Below are 13561 nucleotides of genomic sequence, written 5' to 3'. Positions count from 1 at the left end.
AGGTGCTCTGTCCGCCCCTCACCCACTTCCAATTCCACAATTCCAACTGACCCCAAAGGAATAAACTAGAACACCCAGAGTGATGTTCCAGGGAGATGGGCCACAGCAGAAAGAAGGAAGTCCTAACCTCAAAACCCAGCTAGCAATAGAGTGGCAGTCCAGAGGTCATGAGCTCTCAGTCACTGGAAGTATGTGAGAAGGGATTGAGCTGGGGAAGGAGGCAAGGAAGGCAGTGCTGGGCGCTGTGACTGCCCCCTTCCCCTAGAGACCTGAAGTCTAATTTGGATGTGGAAGGGCTGAACACCAATGTGTACCTGTTTCCCAGGTACCCACCCCCATAGGCTACAATAGGGTGGTGGTACTGGTGAGTGGGCCACTAGGTAAAGAGACAGTGAAGTGAGGAGGGTCTCCCCCTGTTATAGCTGCTGCACCCATATCCCAGAGGCTCGCATCCAAACACACAGTCCACAGCCACCCCTCACTCCTCACAAGGCACAGATAGAGGGGCTTCCACAGCCCCAAAGACTGCATATCAAACCGCCGCTCAAAGACAGGAGAAGGTGGCCTGCCAGGAACAAGATTGTGCTCTTTAAACATCTAAACACAAGCCATTCCTTCCAGCCCCAATGGCTAGGAACAGCTTGAGTTTTAGGGTCACAAGGGGGTTCAAGTCCCAGGCCTGCCAGTTCCTAGAAATGTGACTCCAGGGCAAGTCACTTCTCCATATGGGAAACAGGGATCCTAATACCAGCCTGGAAGAATGGTGACCAGGATTTGATGGGATGCACGCTTAGCTTGTGGGTGTCTCTTTTCTGGCCGTTTCAGCCTTCCTCCTCCCTCTCTGGCAGAGACCCCACTCTAGTCAGTCCTGAAGCTGAAATCTTGAGGGTATGGGGGGGGGGGCCTCAAACTGCAGAAAGTGGGGGCTGGGGGGCGCTGAACTTTCGAACCCGCAAACCCCCTGCGCCGTTCATTACCTTAACACGAGTTAAAAATAACCGTCTCATCTCTTTAAATTAGTCTGTCTGCAATTACCGCCTGGCACGGCGCTGCCCGCCATCGTCCCGCTGGAGCGGCGCCAGGTGGCAGGCGGGGGCCCTCACCCTGTCTGTCGGTCTGTCTGTCTGCTTCCCGGTCCCAACCTCCCCAACCCTCCCCAACCCACGGCTGAGACGGCTACCCCAGGGGCCTCCCGAGCTCCCCAAGTTGCAGGGGGGAGGGGGCCAGAGTCGTGGGCTGTGGGCGGGCAAGAGCGAGGGGGCCGGCAGGGAGCAGAGGACTGGGGTGGGGGCTCCAGAGTGCGGGGGAGGGGCGCCGGGAGGCCTGGGAAGCCGGAAGGGCCCGCAGCGCCAGCGCTCGTGGGTGGGTGTGAGCAGGTGGCCGTGGGAGTCTGCCGGGCGTGCCAGCAACTGTGCCAGGAGCGGCTGGCACGGGCTCGTGCCCAGGAGGCGGGCAGCTGCCAGCACCCCCCTGCTCGTGCAGTGCGGGAAGGGGGGTGTTGAGGACACCCCCAACCCGAGCTCACAGAGCCTCCTCCCACACCCCCACCAGCCCTTAGGGCTGGGGATCCCGGAAGGACAAAGGAGGAGGGAGCCCTGCTGGAGCAGGCTTGAAGGAGGAAAGAAGGGGGCGCCTCCTGCACTCACAACCAATACTCAGCACAGCTGTAGCAGGACCTTCTTCCTGGCCACTCAGATCAGTCCCTCTTTCTAGCCCCCACCTCACCTAGGACCTACTGGCCAGCCTGGGCCAGATGGGGGTAGCATCACTCCTCCTGATAGCACCCCTCAACAGCCAGGCTGCTCCAGGCCCTGACGGAGAAGGGAAGTCCCCATCCACTGTGCACCTCCCCCATCAAGCCTGGGGGACAGCAATGGGAGGAACCCAGGCCTGGCGTAGGAGCTCCCAGGGGAGCTGGCAGCCAGGAAACAGAGAAGCAGGCAGAACAACTCCAGGGGTGCTAAGTGGAAGGAGCGCCAGCACCTAGAGCAGCCTGGAAGGCTTCTTGGAGTCCATCACTAGAGAAAGTGGGGCGGGAGCATCTGAGAGGAAGTTGGAGGCTCTACCTGCATGTCATATATCCAAACTTCTGACACTTCAGAGAGAGGGGGATCTCCTGTCCAAGCCCTCATCCCAGGCCTGGAGACACTCCACCCTCAGAGGAGCAATACCAGCCTCTTTGGTGGAGTTCCCAGCACCAAGCCCAGCAATTCCTTCAGGCTTCAGCCTGGTAGGTGTCCTGCACCTGCTGCTGATCTTGCCTCCTCCAATTTGCTGGACTACCTCCCTTCATCACAGGTGGGACCACCGGGCAAAGGCTAAGCACATCAGCCTTTTCCAATCTGTCCCACTCTGCCTTTCCCATGCCACTTCCCTGTGATCCCTGGAAGCCCTGAGCTCTGACCTGGCACACCCAACCATCTTCTAGACCCGACATGTCCAATTCTACCTTTGCGTATGCAGTCAATGTCCCCTGGAAGCCTCTCCCAAATTCTACACCCCAATGAAGGTAGCCCAGATCAAGTGTCACCTTCTCTGTGAGAGAATGCCCAGCTCCCCAGGGGATCTAACCTGCCTTCCCCACACCCCTACCCCCACCCCTCACCCTTTCTGCCTATAACACACAGGGCCTGGTTAGGAACTGGCAGAGCCCTGATTCCAACTGAAGGCAGGTCCAATGCCTTCCCCTTTGGTCCCCTACTCCATCTAACACAGGATTTAGTACACCCCAGGGGTCCAAGTGCAACATTTATGTGGGGGAGGGGAAGGAGGCAAGAACAATGGCCCTAGCCAGGGCCCTGGCTCCTGAGGTATACCAACAACCCCTGCTAACTAGAGGTTGGCTGAGAGTTGGGGATGGCCCCTCCACAGCAGGCCCCTGAAGGTACTGACTGGGAATGGGGCAACAGGCAGTGGGAGGGCAGGAATGAGAGGGGGAAGGAGGCTCCCAGTGGAGCTCAATGGGAATGGAGGGTAGAAGGACAGCCACCAAGGGATGAGATGAGAAAGGCCAGAGGCCCCTCTGAACAGCCCGCCTCTGGTGCCTGGATGGTCTCTGCCAGGGTCTAAGTCAGGAGCCCAGGCCTAAGGCTCCCTCTCTAATGCCCCAGCCCAGGATGAGACTTCCAGAGCTCCTTCCTTCCTGAGCCCAGGAGCAGGGAGAATCACTGTGTCCCCAACAGCTTGGTGCAGTGGAAATCACATCCAATGGGCAAGCGGGAGACCTGGGCCATCTTCCAGGGCCTGCTGCTTACTGATGGCCTGAGAAGAGTCCCATCCTCTTCCTGAGCCTCAGTCTCAGTCTGAGAAATGAACTCGTGGGACTAAATTATTTCAAAGCACATTCCCAATCACATTCTAGGATTTAGACCTGCCCCTGTTTAAAAGCCATCAGTATCTCTATCCCATACCCAGTGCCAGCAGAACACTATTTCAGAGGCTCTGTGGTGTCTTGGAGGGAGAGACACCTAGATTAGAGTCCAGCTTTCCCTCTACTAACTGTGTGACCTTGGACAGTTCACTCCTCCACTTTGCGCCTCAGTGCCTAGCTCTGTAAATGGTGACAGTAAAACCCACCTTAGGGATGGCTGAGAGCATTCAAGGAGACACCTGGCACAGATGCCTGAAGGTGCCTAGCGCAGGGCTTGGCCCTGAGACCCTCAATGAACTGCAGTTCTCTCCCAGCTTCCAGCCTCATGTCCCCTCTTGCCATCTTCCCCCAACATCCATAATCCATCAAGCTCAGAAAGAGTTCCACATCCTGCAGGAAGCCCTTCTGGTGTTCTAGCCCATGGCACTCTCCCTGGCCTCAGCATCTTCTGCACCATCCACCCATTTCTTTGCTCTTTCAGCAGACATGCACTGGTTGCTCCTTGGTGCCATGCTCCATGCTGGGCACTATGGGCACAGAGATTGCTCCAACGCTGCCACTGTCTCCCAAAGGCAGGGATGGGGAAGGGAAATGAGACAGGACACAAAAGACTAAGACCTATGACAGTCAGGGAGAGGGCCAGAGAAGAGGGAGTCCTAAGCTAGCTAAAAAGGGTTAGGGAAGGCTTCCAGTAAGAGGCATTGGAACTCCATGCCTTTCGGGACAGGAAATATATCTACAGGGAGAAGAGAAAGCTGGGACAGTACATGGGGGGAGCAGGAAGGGAGGGGGGAGCAAAGCCCAAGGGCAGGACTCACTTGAGAGGAGTAAGTGTCCCAGAGGGAGTTGAGCCCAAAGAGACTGGAAAGGCTGGGGAAGAAGACTTATGTCTGCTCCTCTAGCCTTTGCACCCACCCCACAGTGGCCTGAGAGTCATGGGCTCCCAGGTCAGAGTACCCATGACCCCTAAAATGCAACCACTGAGCATCTAGAGCTGTCCATGCCAACAAATCTCCTCTTCTCCACTGACCCTGGCACATCTCCTCCTCTGACCCTGTCTGCAGCCACCAACAAGCACAGCCCCCTCCTTCCATTTAGGTATGCCTCCCCGGCAGAGGCTCCCTCTCTGAAAGGGAGCCTGACAGCTCACAGGCCCTAGGCACAGCCCTCCACCCTCAACGTCCTCTCCTCCAAAGGCATCAACTATTTCTACTCCCCAGAAAGATGGCCAGAAAAGGGTCTGGAGGCCACAATCCAGTCAAGCCCCTGTTCCCTCCCAAGATGGCTCCCCCCTTTCCACTGGCTGGCACTGAGGCTTTCCTGGGGTGTCCCTGCCCCTCCTGCCACCCCCAAATGCATCAAGGCTCTAAAAACCAGGGTGTAGAAGATAGACAGCCTGGGGTAGGCAGGGACAGATTCCCCAAACCTCAATACCCTGCCCTCACACCAGCAGGGGTCATCACCAGCCCACCATGCTGATCTAGGCAAAGCGGGGAGGGACAGCAGCTTCCCCATGGACAATTCAGATCCCAGGTCACTTGACTATTCACCTGACCCTAGACTAGCTGGTGCCCTAGGGTGAACTCCTGACACCATAGAAAGAATTGTGGACCCAGGGTCGCACTTCTTGCCCTGGGGCCAGCTCCAGGCAGAGCAGTGGGAAAGATTTGGGGGGAAAGAAGCCACTGGCCAAAGTCATTATGCCAGCTTTAAAGAGGGTGCCCTAGTGGGCAAGATAAAACGAGAGTAACCCAAAGCACACTCTTGGGGGTAAGAGGAGGCTCCCCAATGTCCAAGGCCTGGGAATGCATTCCTCTGAGATGCCCCCAAGGGTCGGATGGGGTGTCCCTCAGGGGTGCTTCAAAGTGACAGTCCCTTGTCACCCCACTAGACCTCCCACCCCTCATCCACAGCATGCACAAAGCTGCTCCCAGCACGCCCTCTCCTGTCTGCTGGCTGGCCCCACGCCCTAGGCACACACTCTGTGACCCCTGGGGGTGCCCGGGGGGCCTCCCTCCCGCCGGCCGCCTGGAGCCCAGACGCATGGAGCAACCCTTGGAAGCCCCAGCCTGCGAGCCCAGCCCCCTCTCCTGCCGGACGACCCCACCTTCCAGCCGGCCGAGCTGTTGCTGTCGCCTTTATCCTTGAAGTAGGGCACGTAACGGACCATCCAGTCGTAGATCTGCGAGAGCGTGAGCCGCTTGTCCGGGGCGCTCTCGATGGCTTTGGTGATGAGGTCGGCGTAGGACAGGTTGCCCCACGCGTTCCGCCTGGAGCTCTTGGCTTTCCGCAGCGGTCCGACCTCCGCGCCCAACGGCGGCGCTGGGGCCATCGCCGGGGCCGTCGCCCGGCGCTCCGGCCCACAGTCCTCGACGCCCTCGGCCACCCCTGAGCCCAGCGCTCCGTCCTCATCGCCGGCCAAGTCGGGCTGCGGCAGGGGCCAGGTACACGAGCGCGGCCGGCTCTGCGGCGCGAAGTCCGGGTCCACGTCCACCTGATGCGCTCGCAGCTTCGCAGCCATGGTCCCGCCCGGCTCGGGCGAGGAGGGGAGGGAGGCTCCGCGGAGGGTGGGCGGGCGGCTCCGGGATCTGCACGTCCCGGGGAGGCCCGCGGGAGGGGTCCCTGGCGGCGCCGGCTCAACCGCGGGAAGCCATGGGCCGGGACGCGGAGACAGGGGGCTGGACTCGCTGGAAAGCCCAAAGGGAGGGAAAGATGGGGACAGTGAGGGGGCGGCAGCCCCGGAGCCCAACGGGCACACACCTCGCCCAGCTCCGCTTCTAGCACCTGCCGCCTGCCTGCGCCTGCAGCCACCACCGCCACCGTCCCTGCCGCCGCTCCCCCGGCGCCGGCCGCGCGCGCGGGCCCCGCTCTCCCGGTACGAGGCCGGATGGCACCATGCCGGAGCCCGAGCCCGTGCCGGAGCCCGTGCTGCCGCCGCCCCGTGAATGCCGCCGCCGCCGCTCCGGCTCCAACGCCAGCTCCCGCGCCTGCCGCGCTCAGCGCCGGCTGCACCTCGGGATGGGTGGGGGACGGGGACGGGGCGGGCCCGGCGCGGGAGGAGGCGGGGCGTGCCCGCTCTTGGCCGTGGAATCCTCTGCCTTCCCGGTGCCCCGCCCGCTGGCCGTGGGTGGGGGTGCGAGGCGCGCGGCTCCGGCGACCCCAGCGCAGCCCCTGCAAGCAATAGCGCCGCCTACAGAGCAGGGGAGGAACGGCGGGCACGACCCCGCCCCCTGATCAGCGCTGGGGGAGGAGGCGCGGGGGCGGGGCCCGAGCGCTTTCATTGGTCCTCAGCAGGGCCGTCCCGCCCACGGACTCGGCAGGATCCCTCCCAGAAGCGCGTCAGCGGGTTATTGTTACAACCCGGGGTTTCCCGGGGCAACGGGGGTGGGGCGGGGCTCAGACACTTGGCCCCACCTTCTACTCCCAGGAGGAATGCCCCGCCCCCTGACTCTAGACCCTTGGCGTTTCCACGTCTCAGAAACCTGATGGGGAGGATGATAGAGCTCGCCTTTGTGCCTTAGATTGGGCTGGGGAAAGAGAAAGGGTCAGGCATACCTGGGTCCTGGGCCAAGCTTTGCCATGATTCTAGCTTCTCCATCTTCATGGGCTCTTAGGGTACCTGTGGACATAATTTTAGAGCCTTGGTTCTTAAAGTTTAATGTGTAGCAGAATCAACTTGAAGAGCTTGTGAAAACATATTACTGGACCCCACAGGGTAAGCCTAGCTTGAGGCTGGAGATTTTGCATTTCTAACAAGTTCCCAGGAGAGGCACCCAGGATCACACTTTGCAAACCACTGTTTTAGATTTCTTGGGAGGGTTGTTGGAATAAGTTCTTGCCCCAAAGTTCATCCTGTATTCGGAGAGGCTTTTCATTCATTTTAAGAGATATTTAATGAGCACCTTTGATGCACCATACACTGTTTGGGCCACTATGGCAAGAGCAGCAACAGAGACAGATGGGGTCCCTACTGCATAGACTAGTGGAGGAGTCAGATGTTAATCAGATCATCATATGGCCTCAGAAGGAAGAGGCTGACTAAGAAGTTGGGCAGCCTGTGACTTCATCCCTAGGCTGGGTTTCTAGCCATCATACCACCTGCTAGCCTTTGCTCAGGTATCTCCTCTGCCTAGAACACCCTTTCTCTTCTTCCGGGCCCTCATCAGAGAATCTCTCATTTCTCAAACCTCGGCTCAAATGTCAACTTATCCTCAGCACCTTCTCTAACCCCAGCTTCCAACACCTGTCTCTCTTCCTTGCTTGCTTATACCATTTGCTGCTCTGCCAACAATGCCTTATGTCCCTTTAGGATATTTCTCTTTTGCCAATCAGGAAACTGAGACCCAAATCAGGGAGATGACTCGCCCAGATGGAATAGCCAAGACTAGAATCCCAAGCTCATCAGTCAGTACCACACTCCTGGAGACAGCAACTTGCAGAGTTCTCTGGACAGTGAGAGGACTGGCCCCAGGCCATGGGAGACAACCTCTCTCAAAAATTCCTTCCTTCCAGCTTAGGTCCCAAGGAGTAGGGCCAAGGATGAGGGTGGGGCAGGGCTTCATCACCCCCACCCCCAGGTGGGAACAGGCTCAACTTGTAAATGCCTGGCATGGCATTTACCTGAGTCACATCCCATAGGCAAGGGTAGGCATGGGAACCATTGGCTGCCCCCTACACTCCTCTGCATACATGCACACACACTCCAGGTGGTTCTGTTTAGAGTCACAAGGGATCTGAAATCACTGCTGAACCCCCTCCTACAATTCTCATATGCCTTTACTGCCTGGGGATCCCACAATGGGGGCTGCCCTCTCAGGTACCCTGGTGGCCAGGCAAACCTCCTGCTGGTCTTCATCCCTGGCCCAGCCTGCTCTGTGAGATGGAGGCTTGCTGGGGGCCATACCAGAGCTGGGAGGATTCTTAGCTGGGGGCCCTGGCACAGGCTGCCACTGCAGGGCTGGAAAGCCAGGTTGGCAGAGACGCCCTGACTCAGGCTGACTCAGACTCTGCTCAGGCCCTGCCCCACCCAGTGTCCACATCTGCTGCCTGGACTCTCTTCTGTGGCTCACATCTGGCACTCTCAGCCCCCTCCCCAACTCACACCCCCTCTCCAACTCACACTCATGCCACACACTGACGCTCATTCTTCTTTACTCATGACTTGACCCCTGCTCACACATTCATTATGAGGCAGTATAACATAGTGATTAAGAGTATGGGTAAGTTGCTTAACTACTCAAAGCCTCTATTTCCTAATCTGTAAATGAGTTTTGTTATAGCACCGACTTCATAGGATATTTGAAGAATTTAATAAAATCATGAATGTCAGCACCAGGCTCAGAGTAAGTGCTCAGTAAAGTCTTGCTGTTTTATTACTGTTGGTGTTGCTCCCACAGATCTTCCCTTCCTACTTGTCCCAACGCACACTGTCTCACCTGCTCTCACCATTCATACATTCACACCCACTCACACACACTGACTCACTTACACATATACTTGCATATGTCCCTTCCACATGCATCCATATTGCACAGACCCAAACCTTCCTGTGGTTCTTGACCCCAGGTCTCTCACATTCCCCTCCCCTCCCCCATGCTTGCTCTCAATCTCCCATGTACCCTCCCTACCACTCCCACATTCATTCCTGTTCACAAACAAGCCCCCACTTGCTTACCTTTGCATTCCTCCACTTCCACACGCGGCACGTTTACTTCTGCTCACACTTTGCAGGACAAACACACTTGACTTCCAATACAGGCATACTTGCTTGCTCACACACTTACAGACACGTGCTTTACCACTCAGCTCATAGTTGAATCACAGAGCTTGAGCACAGACACCCAAACACCCCCAGTGCATGCCTCAGTCCCTCAACTGGTCCATCCCCTCCCAGTGAGGAGCATACACCACAGTTCTAACACACTGCCATCAGCAGACAGCCCCTCCCCAGGCCACAGTGACACTCCCCTCACCCTTACAGGACTGTCTCCTCCCTAGCTGCTTCCCCTCCTCCAGTCTCAGCTCCTCAGCCCCTCCCAGATCTCAGAATAGCCCCTGCCATTGCGGCCACTGCCACCTCCGCTGCTGCCACTGCTGAGCTGTCAGGGCCCGCCAGAGCCCGCTTCCCCAGCACTCAGTGCCAGCTGTCCCGGCTCAGTCAGGGCAAGTGAGGACAGAAGGACGAGATTTTCTAAGGTCTGATGGGAATAGCTGCTCAGAACCCCAAGAACCCCCTTCCAGAGCCCACCTGGAAGCCACTGCCACTTGCCCCGCATTTTCCCAGTCCCCAAAAGGTTTTGCCTGTGTCCCCAGATCCTCATAACAAGTGAAGCCAGAGACAGCGGCCTCTCCTTGATGGCTTAGAGAACCCAAGGTCTGGGGAGGAAGAGGTTTGCTCAAGAAGCACAGTGGGTTGGGAAAAGAGCCAGACCACAGCCAGCCATTCTTAGCCTTGGGGGCTCCAGAGGACCCTCCCCTAAACCACATAGTTATCAAGAACCACCCCCCACCCCCACCTGCCCATGCTGAGCAGAGCCTGGTTGACATTTGATACCACAGTTGTCAGGAAAAAGAATAGCACGAGGTGATGTCTGGGGACGCCTCTGGAGGGGGAGGGACTGGTGTCCAGACAAGGACTCCAGGAGTGGAAAGGGGGAGCGTCTGCAGAAGCCAGAGGGGACATCAGGACAGCTGGGAGAGCCTCCAGGGCAGGCTCAGGCCTGGCCCAGGGACAGAGTCAGGGAGTGGGTGGGGCTCAGCTGAGGCCCTGTGGCTAAGGGGGACAGCGCAGCGGGGGAGAACCCTCATGATAAGACCTAAGGCTCCTTCAGCTGACTCTGCAGTCCATGCCTGCAGCAGAGAGCTCTGCTGGCTTTGAGGAGGCAGCTTGGACCGGCAACTGCTGGGCACCCAAGAATATGGGTCCCAGGCCAAAAGGACCTTGTGTTCTCCTGGGCCAAGGGGCTGTACTACTAATCAATGATAGAGGATTAGTGTGGAAGTGAGCTGTTCTTAAAGACCAAGCTCATTCCACATGCCATCCAATTCAATCCTATATTCTTATCCCCATAAATTTTATTGAGCACTTACTAAGCATCAGCCCCTGCAGAGCACCCAACAGGCATTAGCCAGAAGAATCAGGCTCCTTAGGAGCAAGAACTTTGCCCATCTTGTTCACTGCTATGACTCCAGGACATGGAGCAGGGGCTGACACAGAGATCTTCAATAAATATTTGTTGAATGACAGAATGAACTCATTTTATTCTCACAAACTCCAGAGAGGCAGATAATATTATTGCCTTTTTTGGGTGAGAAAAGTGAGGCTCAGAGAAGGGAAGCGATAGCCTACCTCTTTGGGACTCAAACTGGAGTCTGGGTTTGCTCTTTACAGAGCACCTAGAGGCAGGAGGAAATGAGCTTAGGAACAAATCCCTCCCTTCACTGAGCCTCACTTTCCTTATCTGTGAAATGGGAATGGCTATACTTTCCTGTGGGGAATAATGAAGATCACATGCATACAATATACAGCAAACGTCAGACAAATGTATGTTCCCTTCATCCTTCTTCACCTTGAGTTTGCTCTGATATTCTGAATTTCAGCACAACCACACCTGGGATCCACGATGCCTGTACGTCGCCCCTTTTTCAGTACTATAGGAAGTACCTAGTAGTTCCTAGTAGTTACTAGGGCTGCTGTAAAAAAAGTACCAAAGTGGCTTTAAACAACAGGCATTTATTTTCTCACAGTCCTGGAGGCTAGCAGCCTGAAACCAAAGCATTGGCAGAGTCATGCTCTATTTGAAGTCTCAAGGGGAAAATCCTCTCTCACCTCTTCCTAGGTTCAGGCAGTCCTTGGTGCTCTTTGTTTTGTAGACGCATCATTCTAGTCTCTGCCTCCATCTTTACTAGGTAGTCTTCCCTGTCTTTTCTCCCTAACTTCACATAGCATTCACCTTTCTGTGTCTCTCCCCTTATAATGACACCAGCCATGTAGGATTAGCGGCCCACCCTACTCCAGTATGACTTAATTTTAGCTAATCACATCTACATTCTTTATTTCTAAATAAGGTCACATTCTGAGGTTCCAGGAAGAGCATGACTTTGGCGGGCGGCGGGGGTGGGGGGGCACTAGTCAACACAGTACAAGAGGTCTAATGGAAATGATATAGGATTTGGAGGCAGGCAGGACCAGGTTTGAATTCTGCCTCCTTCACTAAGAAGCTGTTTGACTTCAGACTTCTCTGAGCCTTGTTTCTTACTGTGTAAAGTAAGGACAACAACCCTGATCACACAGGCATGTTGAAGGGAAAAGATGAGGTGAGGACTTGACAACAGTGCCCAGCAGAAGGAGACTTAGCATCTCGCCATGGCCTCATTGCCATGCCCTGCTTTGCCCTGCCCTGTCCTGCCCATGAGACCTCTCCTCTGATTGTCCTGACTCCGGCCTGTCATCTTCTTGATCCAGTGGTGCTATTGGAACATGAGGCTGCAATGCCCCGCTACTGGCCTTGCTCTTGGCTAAGTCATGTCTCCGTCCCTCAGAGGCTCTGTTTTCTGATCAGTCAAATGAGTAGAAGGCCTGGAGCAGATGATCTTGAAGGTTCCACCTGAGGCCGATGTTCGCAGAGCCCTGAGACCTCCTTGCAAAATACTAAAGTAGTTTGTAATTCTAAAAGAGTCATGACTGTTAGGAGGAGTCCAAAAGAGAGTGAGGTTTCTAGGAGTTTTCTTCTTCCAGCTGCCTCCTCCTCGCCAGGTCTCCTCAGGCCCACCAGACCATGGAGACAGCAGACTTCATCAAGCCATAGAGCTTGAGTCTATGACGAGCCCCTAAATTCTCCCCCAAACTGCTCCTGGGTTCGCTGTTCTCCCCTTGGCAGCAATGGCCCCAGCACTGGACAGCAGGTAGCTATGGATGAAAGCAGCAAGTGCCAGCCCTATTCAAGGACTTGCTGTGTGACCCTGGACTGGTCATTTACCTCAGTTTCCCCATCTGCAAAATGGAGATCACAACACCTACCCCCAGAGTTGGCATGAGAATGAAAAAAAATTACATGGCAGAGAAGGACTGGTATAACCACTGAAGAATTATAAATATTTCTCTCTCTGGCTCAACCTTGCCCTGTGTCCCCTGGGTGCATGGCAGACATCTCTACCTCCTCAGCCTGAGTTGTTGTCATGACCCCACAGTATGAGAAATCCTGGTAGGAGAGGCCATGGACTCCTAGTGAATTAGGATAATCAGAGTAACCAGCCCAACTGAGGTGCCAGGAGGAGGCTAACAGTTACAGAAGGCCTCCCATGTGCCAGGAGCCATGCTGTGTGCGCCCTCTCATTTCATCCTGAAAGCCCCACTCTGCAGTCGTCAGCAGTTTCCCATTTGGCAGATGGGGGAACTGAGAATATCTGCTGAAGGAACCACACAGGGTTGTTGTGAGGATAATAATAATAATAATAGCAAATATAATAATAATATTTATCAAGCACTTACTAAGTGCAGCCTCTATGCTAAGTGATTCTGTAGTTCTCCCTTGATCCTTAATTAACCCTGAAAGCTTGGGATTGTTTCAGACGGGGCAGCAGAGGCTCAGAGATGTGAAATGACTTTCTCCAGGTTGCAGAGCTAGGATCTAAGCCAGAGTTTTCCAACCTTAAAGCCAGTGTTTTCACTGTGGCAACTGCTTTCTCTCACCTGGTTGCTGCCTGCACAGGTGGGTGATGCCAAATATGGGTGGCACAGATTGCCCCGGCCAAGTGTGGCTGACAGGGAAGCAGCTTGTTTTATGAAACACACTCAGCCCACACACTTAACTTTTATACTTTAATCCTAGCAATTTGATACTTGGGTTAGACTAAGTGAGGACGAGCCAAAAATGTGGTCCATGTAAATGATGTCATCCCACCCTCCTAAGCTTTCATCACCCAGGTGCCGAGATGGCCCCTTTGGGTGGCCTGGCCCTGCCTAGTGCCCTGGGACCTGGGTCCAGCCCCGGCTTGAATTGCAGCTGCTTCTCCACCACTCCTCTGGGTGCTACACATGGCTGAGCATAGCCCCACTACCATAACTGCAACTCTAGCTGCAGGGCCCAGGAGAGTCATGCATATCCAGGCTCTCTCTGTAGCTGCCCTTCGGAGGCCCCCTCACTTGACAAAGGGACCTAATGCTGTACACACTCTCTCCAAGCCTGGCTC

At 55.8% G+C, this 13561-nt stretch overlaps 1 protein-coding gene across 7 annotated transcripts in view; it reads right to left on the bottom strand.

Moving 5' to 3' along the window:
• Positions 1-13561, bottom strand: part of FOXO6 (forkhead box O6) — a 113909-nt gene that overhangs the window by 14738 nt on the left and 85610 nt on the right. For 2 of the 7 annotated variants that reach the window (XM_039876716.1, XM_039876719.1), the window contains exons 2-3: positions 6926-6989; positions 5478-6057 (exon numbers count right to left, since the gene is read on the bottom strand). In XM_039876716.1, the coding sequence (XP_039732650.1) occupies positions 5478-6057; positions 6926-6974 (629 nt within the window). In that variant the 5' untranslated portion in view covers positions 6975-6989. Of the gene's footprint in view, positions 1-5477; positions 6881-6925; positions 6990-9044; positions 9375-13561 lie in introns of those variants that run through there. The other 5 variants (XM_039876715.1, XM_039876718.1, XM_039876717.1 and 2 more) reach the window with 5 other exon arrangements.

This window comes from Pteropus medius, unplaced genomic scaffold (genome assembly GCF_902729225.1).
Source record: "Pteropus medius unplaced genomic scaffold, Ma_sr-lr_union100, whole genome shotgun sequence".
Taxonomy (NCBI): domain Eukaryota; kingdom Metazoa; phylum Chordata; class Mammalia; order Chiroptera; family Pteropodidae; genus Pteropus; species Pteropus medius.
Note: the sequence above shows the minus strand (reverse complement) of the source record. Positions and strands in the feature narration are given on the sequence as shown.